At 43.4% G+C, this 16,297-nt stretch overlaps 3 protein-coding genes across 5 annotated transcripts in view; 1 reads left to right on the forward strand and 2 right to left on the reverse strand.

Moving 5' to 3' along the window:
* LOC125715881 (histone acetyltransferase KAT6B-like) overlaps positions 1–8,140 on the forward strand; it is a 27,936-nt gene extending 19,796 nt beyond the window's left edge. The window contains 5 exon segments of the mRNA XM_048987917.1: positions 41–272; positions 763–922; positions 1,749–2,000; positions 2,888–3,218; positions 3,522–8,140. Of these exon segments, the coding sequence (XP_048843874.1) occupies positions 41–272; positions 763–922; positions 1,749–2,000; positions 2,888–3,218; positions 3,522–5,968 (3,422 nt within the window). The 3' untranslated portion in view covers positions 5,969–8,140.
* Positions 8,107–11,128, reverse strand: LOC125715885 (dual specificity phosphatase 29-like). The gene is made up of 4 exons (XM_048987924.1): positions 10,868–11,128; positions 10,270–10,503; positions 8,730–8,953; positions 8,107–8,397 (listed from the first exon to the last, which is right to left on the reverse strand). Exons 2-4 carry the CDS (start codon positions 10,446–10,448, stop codon positions 8,132–8,134), a joined length of 669 nt encoding a protein of 222 aa, XP_048843881.1. The 5' UTR covers positions 10,449–10,503; positions 10,868–11,128; the 3' UTR covers positions 8,107–8,131.
* A 1,808-nt stretch (positions 11,129–12,936) lies between these two features.
* Positions 12,937–16,140, reverse strand: LOC125715889 (dual specificity protein phosphatase 13-like). 3 transcript variants are annotated; one of them, XM_048987930.1, is made up of 4 exons: positions 15,918–16,140; positions 15,038–15,089; positions 14,241–14,458; positions 12,937–13,749 (listed from the first exon to the last, which is right to left on the reverse strand). In XM_048987930.1, the coding sequence occupies exons 2-4, from the start codon at positions 15,076–15,078 to the stop codon at positions 13,541–13,543; spliced, it is 468 nt and encodes a 155-aa protein (XP_048843887.1). In that variant the 5' UTR covers positions 15,079–15,089; positions 15,918–16,140; the 3' UTR covers positions 12,937–13,540. The 3 variants fall into 3 exon arrangements, with proteins under 3 accessions (XP_048843887.1, XP_048843885.1, XP_048843886.1); XM_048987928.1 differs by having other exon boundaries at positions 14,933–15,089; positions 15,918–16,135; XM_048987929.1 differs by lacking the exon at positions 15,038–15,089.
* Positions 16,141–16,297: the final 157 nt, after the last annotated feature.

Below are 16,297 nucleotides of genomic sequence, written 5' to 3' on the forward strand. Positions count from 1 at the left end.
TAGCTTAACTTAATACTCTGCTTTTGTTTCGTTTTTCTAGGTTACCTACTGTCGAGGCAAGAAGGACAAGCTGGCTCCCCCGAGAAGCCGCTGTCAGATCTGGGCCGCTTATCCTACTTGGCATATTGGAAAAGTGTCATACTAGAGTACCTTTATAACCACCCAGATAAACACATCAGTATTAAGGGAATAAGCAGAGCTACTGGCATGTGTCCACATGACATTGCCTCAACTCTGCAGCACCTCAACATGATTGACAGGCAGGATGGCAGGTGAGTCGATGTGCGGTTTATGGCCATTATCTCCAGCCAAGGTTTGATAAATTTGCAGCTGTGGTGTTTTTTTTTTTTTTTTGAGATTCCTTGCCCTCCCGCCGCAGTACCAATGTCACCAGTCCAAGACCTACCTTCTCCCTCTCCTATTACGCCCCCCCCCCCCCTTTTTTTTTGTCTTTGAAACCTCTAGAAGTCAGTCCAATTTAAACGTTTGCCCATTCTGACTTACTAGGCATGCTTCATATATAGGAGTAACTATGACCTTGTGTGTGAGGGGTCTTTAAGGAATAATGACATGCAGATGGCCACTTGTCATAGCAGGTAATCAAGTCTTCCGTGCTTTTCGGCAGGAATGAAGGTGACAGCTATTGTCAAGGAAAAATAAGATATTTGCCGAGTTTTTTTTGGGGAATAAAATGTTTCGCTGAATATGAACGTCCACAGTCTCGGTTTTTAACAATCACGTACTGTTGACTTTTTGGTCCAGATTCGTTGTCATACGGAGGGAGACGCTGATCCAGAAGCACATGACGAGGTTGAAGACGTACCCCCGCCGGAACGAAGTGGACCCCAACTGCCTTCGGTGGTCTCCCGTCATGACCTTCAGCACGGTGCTGTCTGAGGAGGAGCGCGAGGCTGAGATGGAGGTGCGTTTCCTGTCCCCCTTTTGCAGTGGCCACTAACCTAAAGGCTTAATGAGCTACAGGGCTCCAGGGAAATAGTGCCTGGTGATAATTAGGCTACATTCTTTTGAAGTGAGCTGATCTCGGCGCTCTTGTCAGAGACGGGTTAAATACACTTATCTGTCTGCCATCAGCTCTTGCCTTTTAAATTCGCGTTGTGGTAGCTCTACTGTTTGATTTTTTTTTTTCGTTAAACTGTGTCAATGCTACTGTTGATATTGTTAAACTGCGTTGATGCCATTTTTGTGTAATTAATGCATTCCTTAAGTACTGCACCTTATCCAGTTCATGAATTGGACGTGCGTGTATGGATGCCCTTTCACCTTAAATAGCCATGCCAGCATTTTATGTCTGAATGTAATGGCAGGCTTTTTTAGTTACTCTAACATTGTCAGATCTTTTCAGTACTTGGGCAGCTGTATGAAAAAGCTGTAAGCCACTGATTAGGTCATGCAGTGACCTATTGCAGTCGAGTTAAATGTAGAATTTCTGGACCTGTGATGGATGTGGATTCACATTCTGTAAATTGTACATCCCTCTGCTTTGTACTGTTGCACTTCCATTTTTAAGGGTTACATTCGATTTGGATTATGAATGTAGAGAAAAATGTGTTTTTCTTGTGTGGGTATGGCCTGTGACATGTTGAACAGCTGAAATTCATTCTCTGCATTATCGATTGTAATTAATGCCATTTTTATGGGACTTGGTACACAGTCAATGTCAGTAACCTTCCTTTAGTGTCTGGCAGAACCTCTTAAATTTTATTCTCCCCTTTTGTGTTTTTATGTAGGCCGAGCGTTTGGAGCAGGCCAGCTGCTGGGAGAAAGAGGATCGAGAGCCTTGCTCGTTAAGTCACTCGAGCAGACAGCCGTCCTCAAAGGTGCTCAGCAAAAACCCACCCTGGAAGTTGCCGGACCATGCATTCAGTGTAGCAGCAGGGACCGAGCGGGACAGCGATGATTACAGCGAGGAGGATAGGGATTCCGACCTCTCCCCACCCATCCTCACCAAAGCTCAGGCTATGCTTGGAGCCAAAAGGAAGGTAAGGGGAGAGATCCTGTGTCTGGTGCGTGAGTGGTGGTCAAAATGTCATGTGTGGCAGAATGATTGTCTGTTGATTATCAGTTATTTTGTTGTTTTTGGGTTGGTAGTTTGTTTCTAATCTGCACACAGTCTGATTTTAGCGTTGCCGTTGTTGCATTTAGCACATTTATATTACTCATAAATTTTTGGTTTGCTAGTTAAGGCACAAAAGGTCTATCCTTTGTTCCTGTCACAACCATCTGTGATCTTCTATATATGACAGACGTGACAGGTCATCCCTCTTGATTCCAGTTGCTAACATTATGTAACAAACACATGTAGTACTGCCCTCTTGTGATTCTAAATATTACTACAGTAAAATATGACACCTGCAGGTATCTGTACCATATTGAGATAAAATGCAAGCATTTGTGTTAATACAATGTTTGGGGGAATTATCTGGCATAATGGAAAAACCTGACAAAATTCTGCATCAGAGCACAGGAGAACACAATTAAGACCACAGGCCTTTCTATCTTCTGCTCAATGTTTCTGTGGTGAATGACTTCAAAGGCAGTGTGGAACTGTAGCTTTTTTTTTGTGCAATGAACAATTGAAAGTTTTTTTTTTTTTTTTTTTTTAAAACCTTCCATAATTTTAATGGCAGTATTTAAAGGTTGTGACTTGGCTCCAGAACGGTGAAAATGTTGACTTCTCCTGCTGGCATGATTAGTCTGGAGCAAAATGCATACATAAAAATTCTAGAGCAATCTCAGATTCTAGTAGTTTGTGAGCAGAGTAGTATGTCATTGATTCTGGGGTTTTTGCTCTATTTTTCCTCTAAATTGTTCCAATGGGCCTTTCATTGTGTCAGGACATGAACACTTTGTCTCTCTCTCTGCTCAGAGGCCCATCCTCAGACGCAAGAGAGGTAGGAAGAGGAAAAGGATCAACAGCAGCGTGACGACAGAGACCATCTCCGAGACCACGGAGGTGCTCAATGAGCCCTTTGAGAACTCCGAAGATGAGCGGCCCATGCCTCTTCTGGAGCGCACTGGTAGAAATGGAGAGACCGAGGAGGAGGAGGAGGAAGAGGATGATGACGAAGAGGAGGAAGAGTCCAAGTTGGTCAGGAAATCGATGGCTCGCCACTGGAACAGGCAGAGAGCTATGAAGGACATGGAGAAAGACAATCACAAATGCCAAAAAGAGGCTGTGGAGGAAGGGCACCTTAAAGGTAGCGTAGCCTCTCATGTCTGTGAAGCCATCCTTTATTTTTCTCCCCCATTTTAAAGAATATAGGTTTTAAATGTCTCACTCCTGATTAAGTTGCATCGCTATTGTCTATCATAGCAGTTGATCCTTTTCAGACTCCCTTTGATTTTGAGGCTATAAGACCTTTCAGTCACAGATGTGTAGATTTAGATCTTGATTTTTTTCAAGATAGACATTTTCACTCCTTGTAGATACTGAATTAAATCTGAGCTTTGATTCACCTCACTTCAATCCCCCCCCCCCCCACCTTCCCATTTCCATGTAGTTTCGATGAAGGAAGACAATCCTCGGCCTGCCAAGCGCAAGAAAGGGTGGCCCAAAGGGGTTAAGCGAGGGCCCCCGAAATGGAGGCTCAAGAGGGAGCAAAAAATGGGCTTTAAACTGAATCTCTACACTCCACCCGAAACGCCCATGGAGGCCGACCATCAGATCCCAATTGAAGAACCGAAGGAGAGTCCAGAGAAGGCTCCTGCAATCACAGAGGAGGATGTCGAACCTGGAAAAGATTTGGAGCCTCTGGATGCAGAGATGGATACTCTTCTCTCAGACCCCCAAGCTCCTGAGGTTTCAACACCCAAGAAACAGGACCAGTTTTTTGACAAACTGGGTTCTCCTGAAGATTCTTTTAGCCACGACGAAAGCCAAGAGGATGCTGACAATGCAGTAGACGATCAGGACGAAGGCAAGCGCACGGTTGACGAGCAGGAGCACAACACGCGAATGGATGAGATTGATGAAGATGACGAGGAAGAGGAGCAGCTGGTGCATGTCGAAGATCATGACGCCGATGATGAAGATGATGGCCATGCAGATTCCACTGATATCGAAAAGGACAGGAAAGTGCAGGACACTTTAAAAGAGCAAGAAGAATACAAAGGACCTTTTTTAGATCCAAACGATCTAAACAGCCAGGAACCATGTCAGGAGGACCCAGCTCCGAGCTGTGACGGAGAGCTCCCTCCCACTGCTAGCAAGGACATTCAGGAGGTCACGGCTGACTCTGAGCATCCTGTGGATTCGGAGTCTGATGAAGAGCACAATCGTGAACTACACCAAAAGGAGAGCGAATCCCTGGGATTGCTGGTAAGAAAGGGTGCTCATGCTTCCTGCCACGAGATCGATTCAGAGACGGTGCAGGCAGTCCAGTCGCTTACCCAAGAAGCTGAGCAGGACAGCCATTTCCAGGACTGTGCTGAAACGCAGGAGGCTTGCCGGAGCCTGCAGCGATACACTCATATAGACCAAAGCCCCCAGATGGCGCCCCTGGACGACTGTCAGCAGTCAAATCACAGCAGCCCCATGTCCTCGGTCCACTCTCACCCCAGTCAATCTGTTCGCTCCGTCAGCAGCCCCGCCGTTTCCGTCTTGGAGAGCAGCTACGCACAGATCAGCCCCGACCAGGGTGCCATCTCCATGCCATCTCTGCAAAACATGGAGACGAGCCCTATGATGGATGTCCCCTCTGTTTCGGACCATTCACAGCAGGTCGTCGACAGCGGGTTCAGCGACCTGGGAAGCATCGAGAGCACAACAGAAAACTATGAGAACCCAAGCAGCTACGACTCCACGCTCGGGGGCAGCATATGTGGGACGAACTCCTCGCAGAGTAGCTGTTCCTACAGCAACATCTCCTCCAGTGGCCTGTCCCAGAGCAGCTGCGCTGTGACGCAGCAGATGGCCAGCGTCAATGGGAGCTGCAGCATGATTCAACAGAACAGCATGAGCTCTCCACAGAGCTGTGGGGTTAAGTCCCCCCAGGGCTGTGTCGTAGAGAGGCCCCCCAGTGGAAACCAGCATCACCAGCAGCAGCAGCTCTCTCAATGTGGCATGCCTACCACCTTCACTTCACCCATGCAGCTCAGCGACATCCCAGAGTCCGGCAACCCAAACCTCGGCCTCTACGAGCGGATGAGCCAGAGTGACTACGCCGGGGGGCATTACCCCCAGTCTTCTGCCACATTCAGCCTGGCCAAGCTCCAGCAGTTGACCAACACGCTGATGGACCACCCTCTGCCTTTCAGCCATTCGTCCTCGCACCCCATCACATCCTATGCAAACACCGTCCCCCTGTCTTCGCAGCTCAGCAACTCCGGCCTTGTGTCATTGCCACAATCCCCACACGCGGTCCCTGGGGGACCCCAGACGCAGGCCACCATGACCCCTCCCCCAAACCTCACGCCCCCGCCGATGATGCTACAGCGCAACATGGCGGCGTCAAACATGGGAATACCCCCATCACAGAGGCTTCAGACTCAGATGGCCGCCAAGAACCACATTTCGATCCGGTCCAAGTCTGTACCCTTGTCGCATCACCAACAGCAGATGTACGGCCGGACCCCACAGGGCGTCCCTATGCAGACCCCTGGTCGGACGCTGGCGATGTCTCGAATGAACATGGGTGTAAATCTTATGCCTGCACCAGCGTACAACGTGAATTCCATGAACATGAATATGGCCCCTCTCAATGCCATGAATGGGTACCGGGTGACTCAGCCCATGATGAACAGCAGCTACCCTGGCAACCACACCTACATGAACCAGTCCCCGCAATACTCTATGCAGATGGGCATGATGGGAACACAGCCATACCCCCAACAGCCCATGCAGGCTCCGCCCCATGCCAACATGATGTACACCCCAGCCAGTCACCATGGATACATGAACGCCAGCATGTCCAAACAATCTTTAAACGGACCTTTTATGAGACGCTAGTCTTCAGTTGTTCTTGATCTTCAAAGCCCATTTTTATTTAGTTTTTATATATATATATATATATATATATATATATATATATATATATATATATATATATATATATATATATATATATATATATATATATATATATATATATATATATATATATATATATATTACACACACAAAATATTAAAATATTTCCCTTCCCCCTTGTATGTAGTTCTTTTTGGTTACTCTGTGGAAAAACCAGCACTTGGTAAGAATGCAAAAAAAAAAAAAAAAGTTTTTGACACATTCTCTAAGCTTATTTTTTTCCTGTTTTTTGGGAAGCCTTACATTAACAGATTTGATTTAGTGTCGTCCGCTCTCAAATGTATTTGATGATGAGCTTCAGCAAGAGAAGGCTTCTATACCAGCTCCGCGGTTTTGTGGCAGCTTGGGTGATGAAGCTATTTAATGTGCCTGCTACAGATAGTAAACGTGTATTAGAGCCTTTCAGTCTACCTGTCCAACAGTACTGAAATTTAGTTTGTACCATAATTTATGCCTTTGTACGTTTAAATTATTGTACATTGTTTTATTTTTTGTAAAGTGACACTTAGCATGCTACAACGTCTTTGTTAGTGACAGTGCATTAAGTAGTACTGTACAAGTGTTGTGCTTTAATAGCAAGCCATTTTAAAAATGTATGGCCTTCATTAGATTTCCCTGTTATGGGAGAAAGATTATACTATATTTTTGTTAATTCTAATACTGTACAAATTGTAAACTTAGTTTTGTTTTTGGTTAAGTTTGAAAGGTTTTATTGCTAAATGTGTATAATTCTGAACTTTTTGTAACAAATTTCCTTAAAGGAGGCAGCTTTCTGTTTTATAATGCAGACTGATTTCTGTCTAAATAATGAAGCATATCTCATATTTGTACCCGAGAAGTTCTAAAACATTTCAAAGTATGCGAACCGAAATGTGGCAGAATTTTAAAAAGTAACGCTGATGATGAAGATAAAATAAATTTAGTCCAAAGTTGTATTTTATGGAAATGCCTTTAACTTTACATTTTCATTCCATCTGTAGATTTGTTTTCTATCTTTATAAGATGTCGGATTTATATTTTACGAAAGCGTAGAGCAGTAGCCTGTGAATAGAACAAACTAAGCTAATGAATCGCATGTAAAAAGCAAATTGTACTCGTGTCTGTTAATAATATTCCTTTTTTTTTTTTTTTTTTACCCTTTGTACCTGTACAGAGTGGCTGGTAGGAATGGGAGGGGGAAACCTGCTTATGTGTACAAAATAGTACAGAACAAGTCTCGTATTTATGAGTTATTAGTCCCTTAAAATGCTGTACATTTTAGCATAAAATAAATTATGATGAACCATGTGTAGGCTTCTGTTATTTGTTAGCTCATTGAAAAGCTCGTGACAGTTGGATGTGCAGACTTCTCGTTAATTAATTGAGATTGTGGAATGTATATATGCTATCGGTCTATAAGGAAGTAGCTTTTGAGGCACAGAAACGTATCACTTGTCACTGAGGTTTTGTAAGCTTTAGCACCGTTGACCATGTGCCTCAAGTCATGGGCATGGATCTTCTGGGTTTAAATGGAGATGCTTGTCATCAAGCACGTGTATAGATCTTTATTCTGGTCTTGCTGTGCTGTTGTAATTTTATCCTACCCGACCCACACTTGCTTGATCCAATTGTCCTTTTTGTCTTAAGTGAAATTAGCTCTCCCCTGTCACTCTGCTGAATCTTGGGTCTTTTAGCGGTTCCACGTGCACTTATGGTGACCATCTTGAACATATTTGACTTTTTATTAATAAAATGGTCATCGATAACCTTAAGGCGATTTTTGTGTCATGTAAAGATCCTGAGTTCAGTTAATGGCAAATGAAGCCTATTATGTCACTTGATGGTACAAAAGCATTAAGATAGCTGTGTACATTGTTATCCTGCAGTTTTTTAAATTATTTTTAAAAATGGAGATTTTTTCTTTTTAAGTTTATGCCCCGAGGCAAAGATTATCGAATAAGCTGAATGTCTTTTGAAAAGTAAAATAAAGCCAAATGTACAGGTATCATTAGAATGACTCTGTAATATTTTTCCCTCTACTAGTTGTTAATTTCTGGAACTGAAGTCGTTGTATGCTCTTTCAATGGAAATACATAGAGGCTTTTATTTTGATCCTTGTGTGTCATGCTCGTCCTTCGCCGTCTCTGTGTCGTGACCCGTGTCACCATCTGATCTCTCCAACTGCCCTCGGAGCTGCACGTCCAGCTGCCGTAGCTGTTTTAAGAAGCCCCAGTTGGGTAGGATGCGCCGACGCTGCTTCACATGCTCGATGGCGTCCACCAGGGTCATGTTCTTCTGAATCATTAGGTAGGCCAGGAAAAGCGTGGCCGACCGGCTCCTTCCCATGACGCAGTGAACCAGAAGCTTGTCTGAAAGAAACGACCAGGTGCTGTTTTAATGGCTTCAAACTTGCTCTGGCGTGTTTACTTAATTAGTCCTTTTCTACCACATTATTTAAGTACAATTGGAACAAAAGTGTTACTTCATTTGGGAACTACAGACTACAGTGGCTTTTTTTCATTTTTTTAAAAAAAAACCTTATACGAAATAAACGTTTCTTTAACTTACCATGCTAGATTATATCTAAATGGCACACTTTTTATCTTGGCATATATTTTATGCATTTTGTCTGCGTACGTATTACTAATTTCGTCATAGTACTCCACGTAAGTGTAGATAACTAGACAGGCTTATGACCTACTCTCAGGTCCGCTCAGTGCGTAGTCAATAAACTGGGCAGCGGGATAGAAGAACTGGCTTAGGTCAAAAGTCGGAATGTCCTCCGCTTCAACTCCATAGTAGTCGACGTTCATGTCGCTGTAGTAGTCAGGGCCAGTGTCCACGCTGTTCCTTGTCCCTTCTGCTGCATTCAGGATGTGTGTCATTCCCATCTTCTTAAGGATGTAGCGGTTGCGTGCAATCTCTCTGCTCAACAAATTTCTACCAGTTAACATTGACCCCCACCCCCAGCGTACACGTATACTCGCACACGCGCACAAAAACTAAAAATGTCTAAATAGGCTCATCGTTGATTTAAATAAAATGGGAATTTTCATGCACATTGCTTATACAAAGGACCCTTTATGAAATATTTAATCTAGTAATCACCCTTCTGAAGGAAATCGTTGATGCTGCTTATTCATTTGCATGGGGTTTTTATGAAGCCGTTTCCAAGCAATAGGAAGGATGTCTTTCCACAGTGGGCAAGGTAATTTACAGAAGGTGAAAGTTCAGAACTGTTGCCAGTCTACCCTGGAGTGGGCATCCCACCAAATTTACCCAAAGATCACGCCACACGCTATGCTCTAATAGGCTGCACGAACCACGAGGTTCCATCCCGGGATCTACAGCCCTCTGTCAACATGGCAAACGTTTGACTTAAGAATTCTCCCATAAGGAAATGCTCAAGATGAATGGCTTTCAGGGAGGGGCAATCAGGAGGGAAGCCTTGTCTCTCTACAGCTTCGGTTTTCAAAATAATACTAGGATATACCACAAGTGTTCCGGGACAGTGTCCTCTGGACAGGCAAGACCAGAGCAGAATCCTCTGGATGTAATGTGAAATGTCGCATATATAAAAAAAAAAAAAAATAAAAAATCAAACACTGTCATCACAAGAACCTCAAACGAGCCTAGTGGCAGAGAGGTGATGACTGGGATGTGCTCTGTGGCTGCGAGAATTGAACACTTCACTCTCAAGGAGTCTACCGTGAATTTTTCCCTGTATCAGTGAATTCTTGAGAGGGTTGGTTCGCTGAAGAACTGGACTGCGAAAGAGCACCGAGACTCAAAACCACTGCATGAACAACTGGAAGAATGTGGATGTTGGAATGTCCAAGTGCAAGCTTCAACCCCGTTGAGATGCTGTGGTGAGTGTCTTGACTTCTCTCAGGCAATGAATAAATAATAACGGGGTAATTTCTTGTGTTGTCACACAAGGTTAGGTTTATGTACCACTGGCGCTTGGTGAACACTAGATGAAGGTCAGATATGTCTTATTACGTAAAACCATAGAACCTAAGGGGGTGATCTTTCCTTTCCAAAACCTATATATAATTATTTACTTAGCATCCAGTAAGTAAAATTTGTACGATGTTAAATTATTTCTGTATTAAGTACTGAATGTTTTGATAGGTGCTTAAGAACTGAATTTTTTTCCCTCAATATAATTTTTGATGCTGCTATGTTGTGCCTTGTATTTTACATAATATAGTTTTTTTTTTAGAGGTTGGCTCACTTACTCATCGCCAATGTAGACATTAGGCCAGACCTCATTGACGTGAGCATATGCTGCAGTGGGGCCACGACAGAGGATCTTCTCAAGTTCATATTCCCTCGGCGTAAGACATCCATCCGCTGAATCAATCGGCACCTTTTCATAAATGATCTTCTGGGATCTCTTTGAGCAATAAGAAGCCATTTTCTCCCGAGTAACTGGCTTTCACACGTGTCCAATGGCTTTGATGATCTGTTCCCTAGAGGGGTAACACAGATTTGCTGTTTAAATTTGAGATGAAATCACCTCAATATGTCTTGTGGATTTTTTTGGAACTAAACTTAATTTGCTTTGAAATATGAGTAATGTTGCGTATGTGCACAATTGTTGGTTGTTAAGTCTTCCAGTTTTGAAGATTATGGACTGTGTGAGAAAGATGTTACTATATTGATGCTGTATCCATACTTAGCTGTTAAAGTAGAAGTTTAATAATGTGCAAAGCCTTTGCTATCGATTTGTTATTTTGCTGTCTCGGTGTTGAAGTAAAAGAAATTGTCTACGTTGTAAAATCTTTAGCATTAAACTATGTAATCACACATTTCTCCAGAAAGCCAACAACTTACCAGCGCTCCCCGCGATTTCCTTTTCTCTCGATGACATACGTCAGCCTCACCACTTAAGGTCATCGTCCGAGAGTGTCGCAAATCGTTAAGGCTGTTGCCACCAGCATTCCTATTGTCGAATGTGTTGTGAAAGATGAGTAGCATATTTCCCAGCCTGCACCCCGTCATCTGCAGGGGGGCAGGACCGGGCAGTATGGCTTCTGCAACTGGCGTCGGATTCTGTCGGGTATTTTTAGGAAGCTGATCCGCAAGCTTTGACCTTAGGGAGGCATTGCCTGCCTTGCATGGCAGAGTCTCCCACCCTCTGCTCTACACCCTCCACGTATGCTTGGCTCTCCTCTCATAAACAAGCAGGCTGCAGCAGTTAGACACTAATGCCGGCAGTGGGCTGAGGTCCGTCCTCTGTGTTCTGCTATCCTGAGGGACGCCCATGCTAACCCATCAGCTAGGCGCTTGGACCTGCAGCTTAATTCAAGATATTCCCTTTGAACGCACCATAATACGGAGGGGGGGGATCCCTAGTGCAAGGTTCTCTGAGTTCTTTTAAGAGGTGCAGGATTAGAAGGATAAAGTCAGATAGGTTTCAGAGTCGTACAACTAAAGCATTTATTGTGGGGCTTTTAATTGGATTATTGGAATACTGACGAGCTCATCTAGCCTTAAGGAGTCAGGTATGAATATAGTCCTCGCAACTTGAGGTCTTACTAGAGTGTCAAAGAACTTGAATGCCCTAGAGCAGCAATGAGATGTTAGAGGTGCCACGCACACTAGCATAGGCCTATTATGCTCACGAAGTGCTGATCCCACTCTGGAGTGATGTTTTCTAGGCTTCTGCTTGCTGAGTGGTTGTCTGAGGAGTAATGCATCTTCTGCAGCAGTGCAACAAGGACAGGAGTGGTGAGTGCAGTGAATACACACTGTCATTTTATAAGAGATTCCCATGTTTATCCTTAACACCCTGTCTTGCGCACCTGAGAACTAAGCACAGTGCTTCATTAGGTGCTGCTTTCATAATCATCTAGTCTGCATTTGGTCAAGGCAACTTTTCCTAGTTTAGTTGTGTGACTTTACACTGCTGGATTTCCCCTCTGCTCCAGTTAAAGAGCTTTCCCCGAGGCCCCAGCATCTTATAAAAGCTGTCCGCTGTTTGAAACCGCCAGTGACATTCCTTAGCCATTACAACAAGGCATTGTTTGCAACATATAATTTAGCATTAATTATTTAGCCCAGTTTCTGAAGCATTGTTGCCCATAACTAACTGCTATATTGATTTATCGCTTCAGTTTTCTTTCTGGTGCATCACTTGCATCAGTTTTTTTCAGTTTTTTTTTGTGATATTTATATGGCGGAGACTGTAGTAACCCTGATAATGTCTTGGAACGAGCATAATGTCTCCAGAGAGGCGGTACAACCTTATTTACACTTAGTCAATTATTCCTTTCGCAAGTTGCCTGTCTGTGGGATCTCCCAGTGGCAGCTGCCATTTACTGCTATTTATTATGAGTAGAACATCTCAAGGGGCCCAGGCTTGATGTCTAATCAAAATGGTGTTGCTGGTGCTGAACTGCATGTAATCTCAATAATGCGAGTCCTGCAACTGTGATGATAATTGTATTTTAGAGCCCAGCTTATGAAAAGAACATATGCATTATGTCAGCCACAGGAGTTCTAAACCATTATTCTCTTGTATTTAGAGTCTTCTGTCCAGACCCAGCCATCATTCATACTGACGGTGAAATCATTAAACCTCTAACGCATTTTGACAGGACCTATTTACCCGAGCATTCTCAACAGCTTGTTTTTCTGAATCGACTCATTTATCTTGTATAATCTTAGTCTAGTAAAGGGCTATAATTCAAATGATACAAATTAAATTTGTGTACGAAAGCTCCCGAAGAAATAGCAATTCACAGTGTAATAAATCTTCCGCACCATAGACATTGATGGTTAAAGCTCACAGTTGTAGTTTTTCATGTTTTCGTGTGTAGTGTGTCGTTTAAGAAAACAGAAAGTGTAAAGTGTTCCGGGCCAAACTAAATCCGATCGTTTTACGGCAGAGACACGACAGCTCAAAAGGATGGCCGGTATTTATTGTTTTCAAAAGCAACCCTTGTCCCCCAACTGTGTGTAAACAAGGGCTGATCTCACCACACACCTTTATACATACTAGGAATTGGATTTATGCTTCTTTCCCCAGCGCACACCCAATTGTTCCCCGCGGTCTGCTGACTTTGGAGACCGGCGGTAGTCAGTGCTCCCCTCTGGGCCGCGGATGATGTACTCGCTAGCATTCAGGTAGCGGTGTGCCCAGCTTAGCTTCTCCAGAACCCTCTTCACCTTTAAATCCCCTTTAAAATATTGCTGTCACTTCCAATCTTGTTACCTCTCTTTCTGTGAATCCTTTCCTCCGGCCCCGTGTTACTATGGGTATGTACGGAGTTTTACATGCAGTTTTCATGACTGTTCATTCGTGCCACTGTGTACGCATTTTAGCTAAGTTGATAGTCGGGTATATTCCGGAAATTTCCATTATAATTGATGTATGTTTTTTAGAACTGCAAATCCAGTTACGGTCACAGGGATCTGCACTGTATGCCAGAACACTGAGGCACAAATCTGGGCATTCATGCATACGCATGCAGGCATTTTGCACTGCACTTGAAGATACACTTTCTAGGAGTCCTGCTGTGACTTCATTGGAGCTAACTTCTGGTCCAAATGGTGCAGCTGGCTCAGAAAGCCTGCATTAGGAAGGATGTTCCTGTGCTGCCGGACTGCCTTGATGGCCTCTGCCAGAGTGAGCTTCTCGGAGATCATGAGGAAGGCCAGCACCAGTGCGGCGGATCGACTGATTCCCCGTGCGCAGTGGACGAACACTCTCCCTGAAAGAGATGTACATTGGCCCCTGAAGATGCCACTGAACCTCGATGTATACTAGAGCTGAACAATATCGCGATATGTGAAATATTCACAAGTAATACTGCGATATTTATAAAATGAAAAATGAGAGGAAATTACCCGAAATAAAATATAACCAAATATGATTGCTGACTTAATATATCAATACAGTGCGTGAAATAAATCGGTGGTGCTGCCGCGAGTTGTCAATAAACACAAAGAAGTGCTGAAGAATGCGATGTGATTATTGCGCATATTGCAATGACAATTCTGAAACAATATACCAGATAGCCCTGATGTACACAAACGATTAGATTTAAACAAGATCAAAGGATTATGGTGAAATGAGAATGTGGCAGTCGCAGGGGTCATGAAGCAGTCACTAAAGGTTTTTCGTGAGAAGTGGTGGCACACAATTGACAATCTCTGTTTCGTTAATGAATAAATGAACTGCTACTTCGGGTGATGGACTTGCCTTTTTGGGAAAGTGCCTCCCGCATGAATCTCGCAGTTGGATAGAAGAAAGGGGTAAGGTCAAAGTCCCGGTGATCTGCAGCCTCCACACCATAATAAGTCACGGCCAAGTCTGAGTAGAAGGTGGGGCCAGTATCGATGTGTTCTGGGCCACTGGCGGCATTCACAATGTGGGTGATTCCCAGGTGTAATAGTAGCTCTTTATCACGAGCTGTGGATCTACATCAAGAGGTATTAAAAATGTTTCATTTCTGACCAGGAAAAGCGATGGATGGATGGATGGATGGATGATAGAGGGGTTGGTGGGTTGAGGATGGGTGGATGGATTTTTGCAGCAAACGCTTTCACGTTGAATACACATAGTAACAGGTTTTGTTGTTTGTATTGTGTGTGTGTGTGTGTGTGTGAGAGAGAGAGAGAGAGGTTTTTTTCTTTATAATGTTCACTCAATGTGTTTGTTTCCCTACCTCATCAAATCCTTTAACACATGTACTGCCAACTTCATACCAGTAACACATTTCTGTTCCCAATGATCTGCCATTCTCCTGAAAAAGTAGATCGACTCTTTTGCCAGACTGGCTCTCCATCAGGTTGTGTAACAACCGTGTGTCCAGCTGGAACTGGTGATATATAATGTGTTTATATTTTTTTCTATGGAAGCGTTATTTGTGACTTGTGGTAAGCGCTACTTACGCGTTGCCTATGTACACACCAGGCCAGACCTCATTGACTGGTCCTGTAGGGTGTCTGCCTTTCAGCAGGAGGTGCAGAAGGTCCGGAATAGGCGGCGTTTCATACTTGTTCCCCTCCTGATTTGAACGTGATTCCTTCAGATCCATTCTGCGAAAGGCTTTACAGGCATTTCACAATACTAACAAGACCTCATTCCACGTATGTATGCATGGAGATCTTACTTCTGTAGGAGTGCCCTTGCATCATATGTCGATATCGGTTTGCATTATTATTTTAATATTAGTTGCAGTTGCTGAGCAATGTATTTCGTGTGATACTTTTGTTACCATTTGAGCTGCATGTGCACTTTTACAAGTCATTTTACAAAAAGCTTCCAAAGCTAATAACAAATTAACCTTGAGCACTGGCTTTCAGCAACAATGTTACAATAAGACAGAAGAACCATCTCCCCAAATTTGCTCAAAATTATTCTAATGTGGATGAAAGAGATGATTATCCAAGCAGAAACCGTATAATATTTTATGTTAGACACTATTAATTCTCAACACTTAATTCTGAGCATCTGCTATGCACGCTTTGTTTCCACAAAGCTGACTTGTGATGTAACTTTTTATTTATGCCTCCAAAAGTCAATACAGTGCTACAATTAAGCTGCATGACTTAATCATCCATTGATTGTTCATAATACCTGAATAGTAATTAACCATTTGGTGGCCATTGTTAGACAAACAGATTAAGCAAACGGTAATAAGCCAAGACATTGTTTACATGACAAACGTATCGTTATTTGTAATAGACGGGGAACCCCTTAATTTTTTTTTTAAATAAACACAACTCATTGATCTAAATTTACCAATGCTCTGAAAATGGCAAAGACTCATCATATGTGAATGAGATGGCCTGTGTATGTTATTGAACCTGGTCCGTCATGTTTGTAATGCAAATGAATGAGCGTGTTTGTTTTCAGATGGCCTTGTAAACTTACTTATGGCTGACACAGTCTTCTTTCTTCCCCCCGCCGTGTGCCTGCTTCATTTTCCAGCCCTGGGAGGTGTCTGCTGCAAGTTCCAGGGTTATTTTTGGAGGCTGTTTCCTTTTTTAATGCTGAAGAGGTCTGTAAAACCTTCCAGCTCCCGAAAGCGTTTCTCTCTCGGAGCAAGCCGATGCGTATCTCCAAGGTGCATTTTGTCGATAGTGTAGGACACTAATAAAATGGAAGAATGGAGTATTTGAGTGGACGCGCTGCTGGATTATACTGTGCTACTTTATTCGAAAAAGTCAAGCGTGCTCCCTCAGCAGACCTTGTGTGAAACACTGAGGTCATTGTTAATTACAGTTAATTTTATGAAGTCAGTAGGTTGCCAG

This window comes from Brienomyrus brachyistius, chromosome 20 (assembly GCF_023856365.1).
Source record: "Brienomyrus brachyistius isolate T26 chromosome 20, BBRACH_0.4, whole genome shotgun sequence".
NCBI lineage: Eukaryota > Metazoa > Chordata > Actinopteri > Osteoglossiformes > Mormyridae > Brienomyrus > Brienomyrus brachyistius.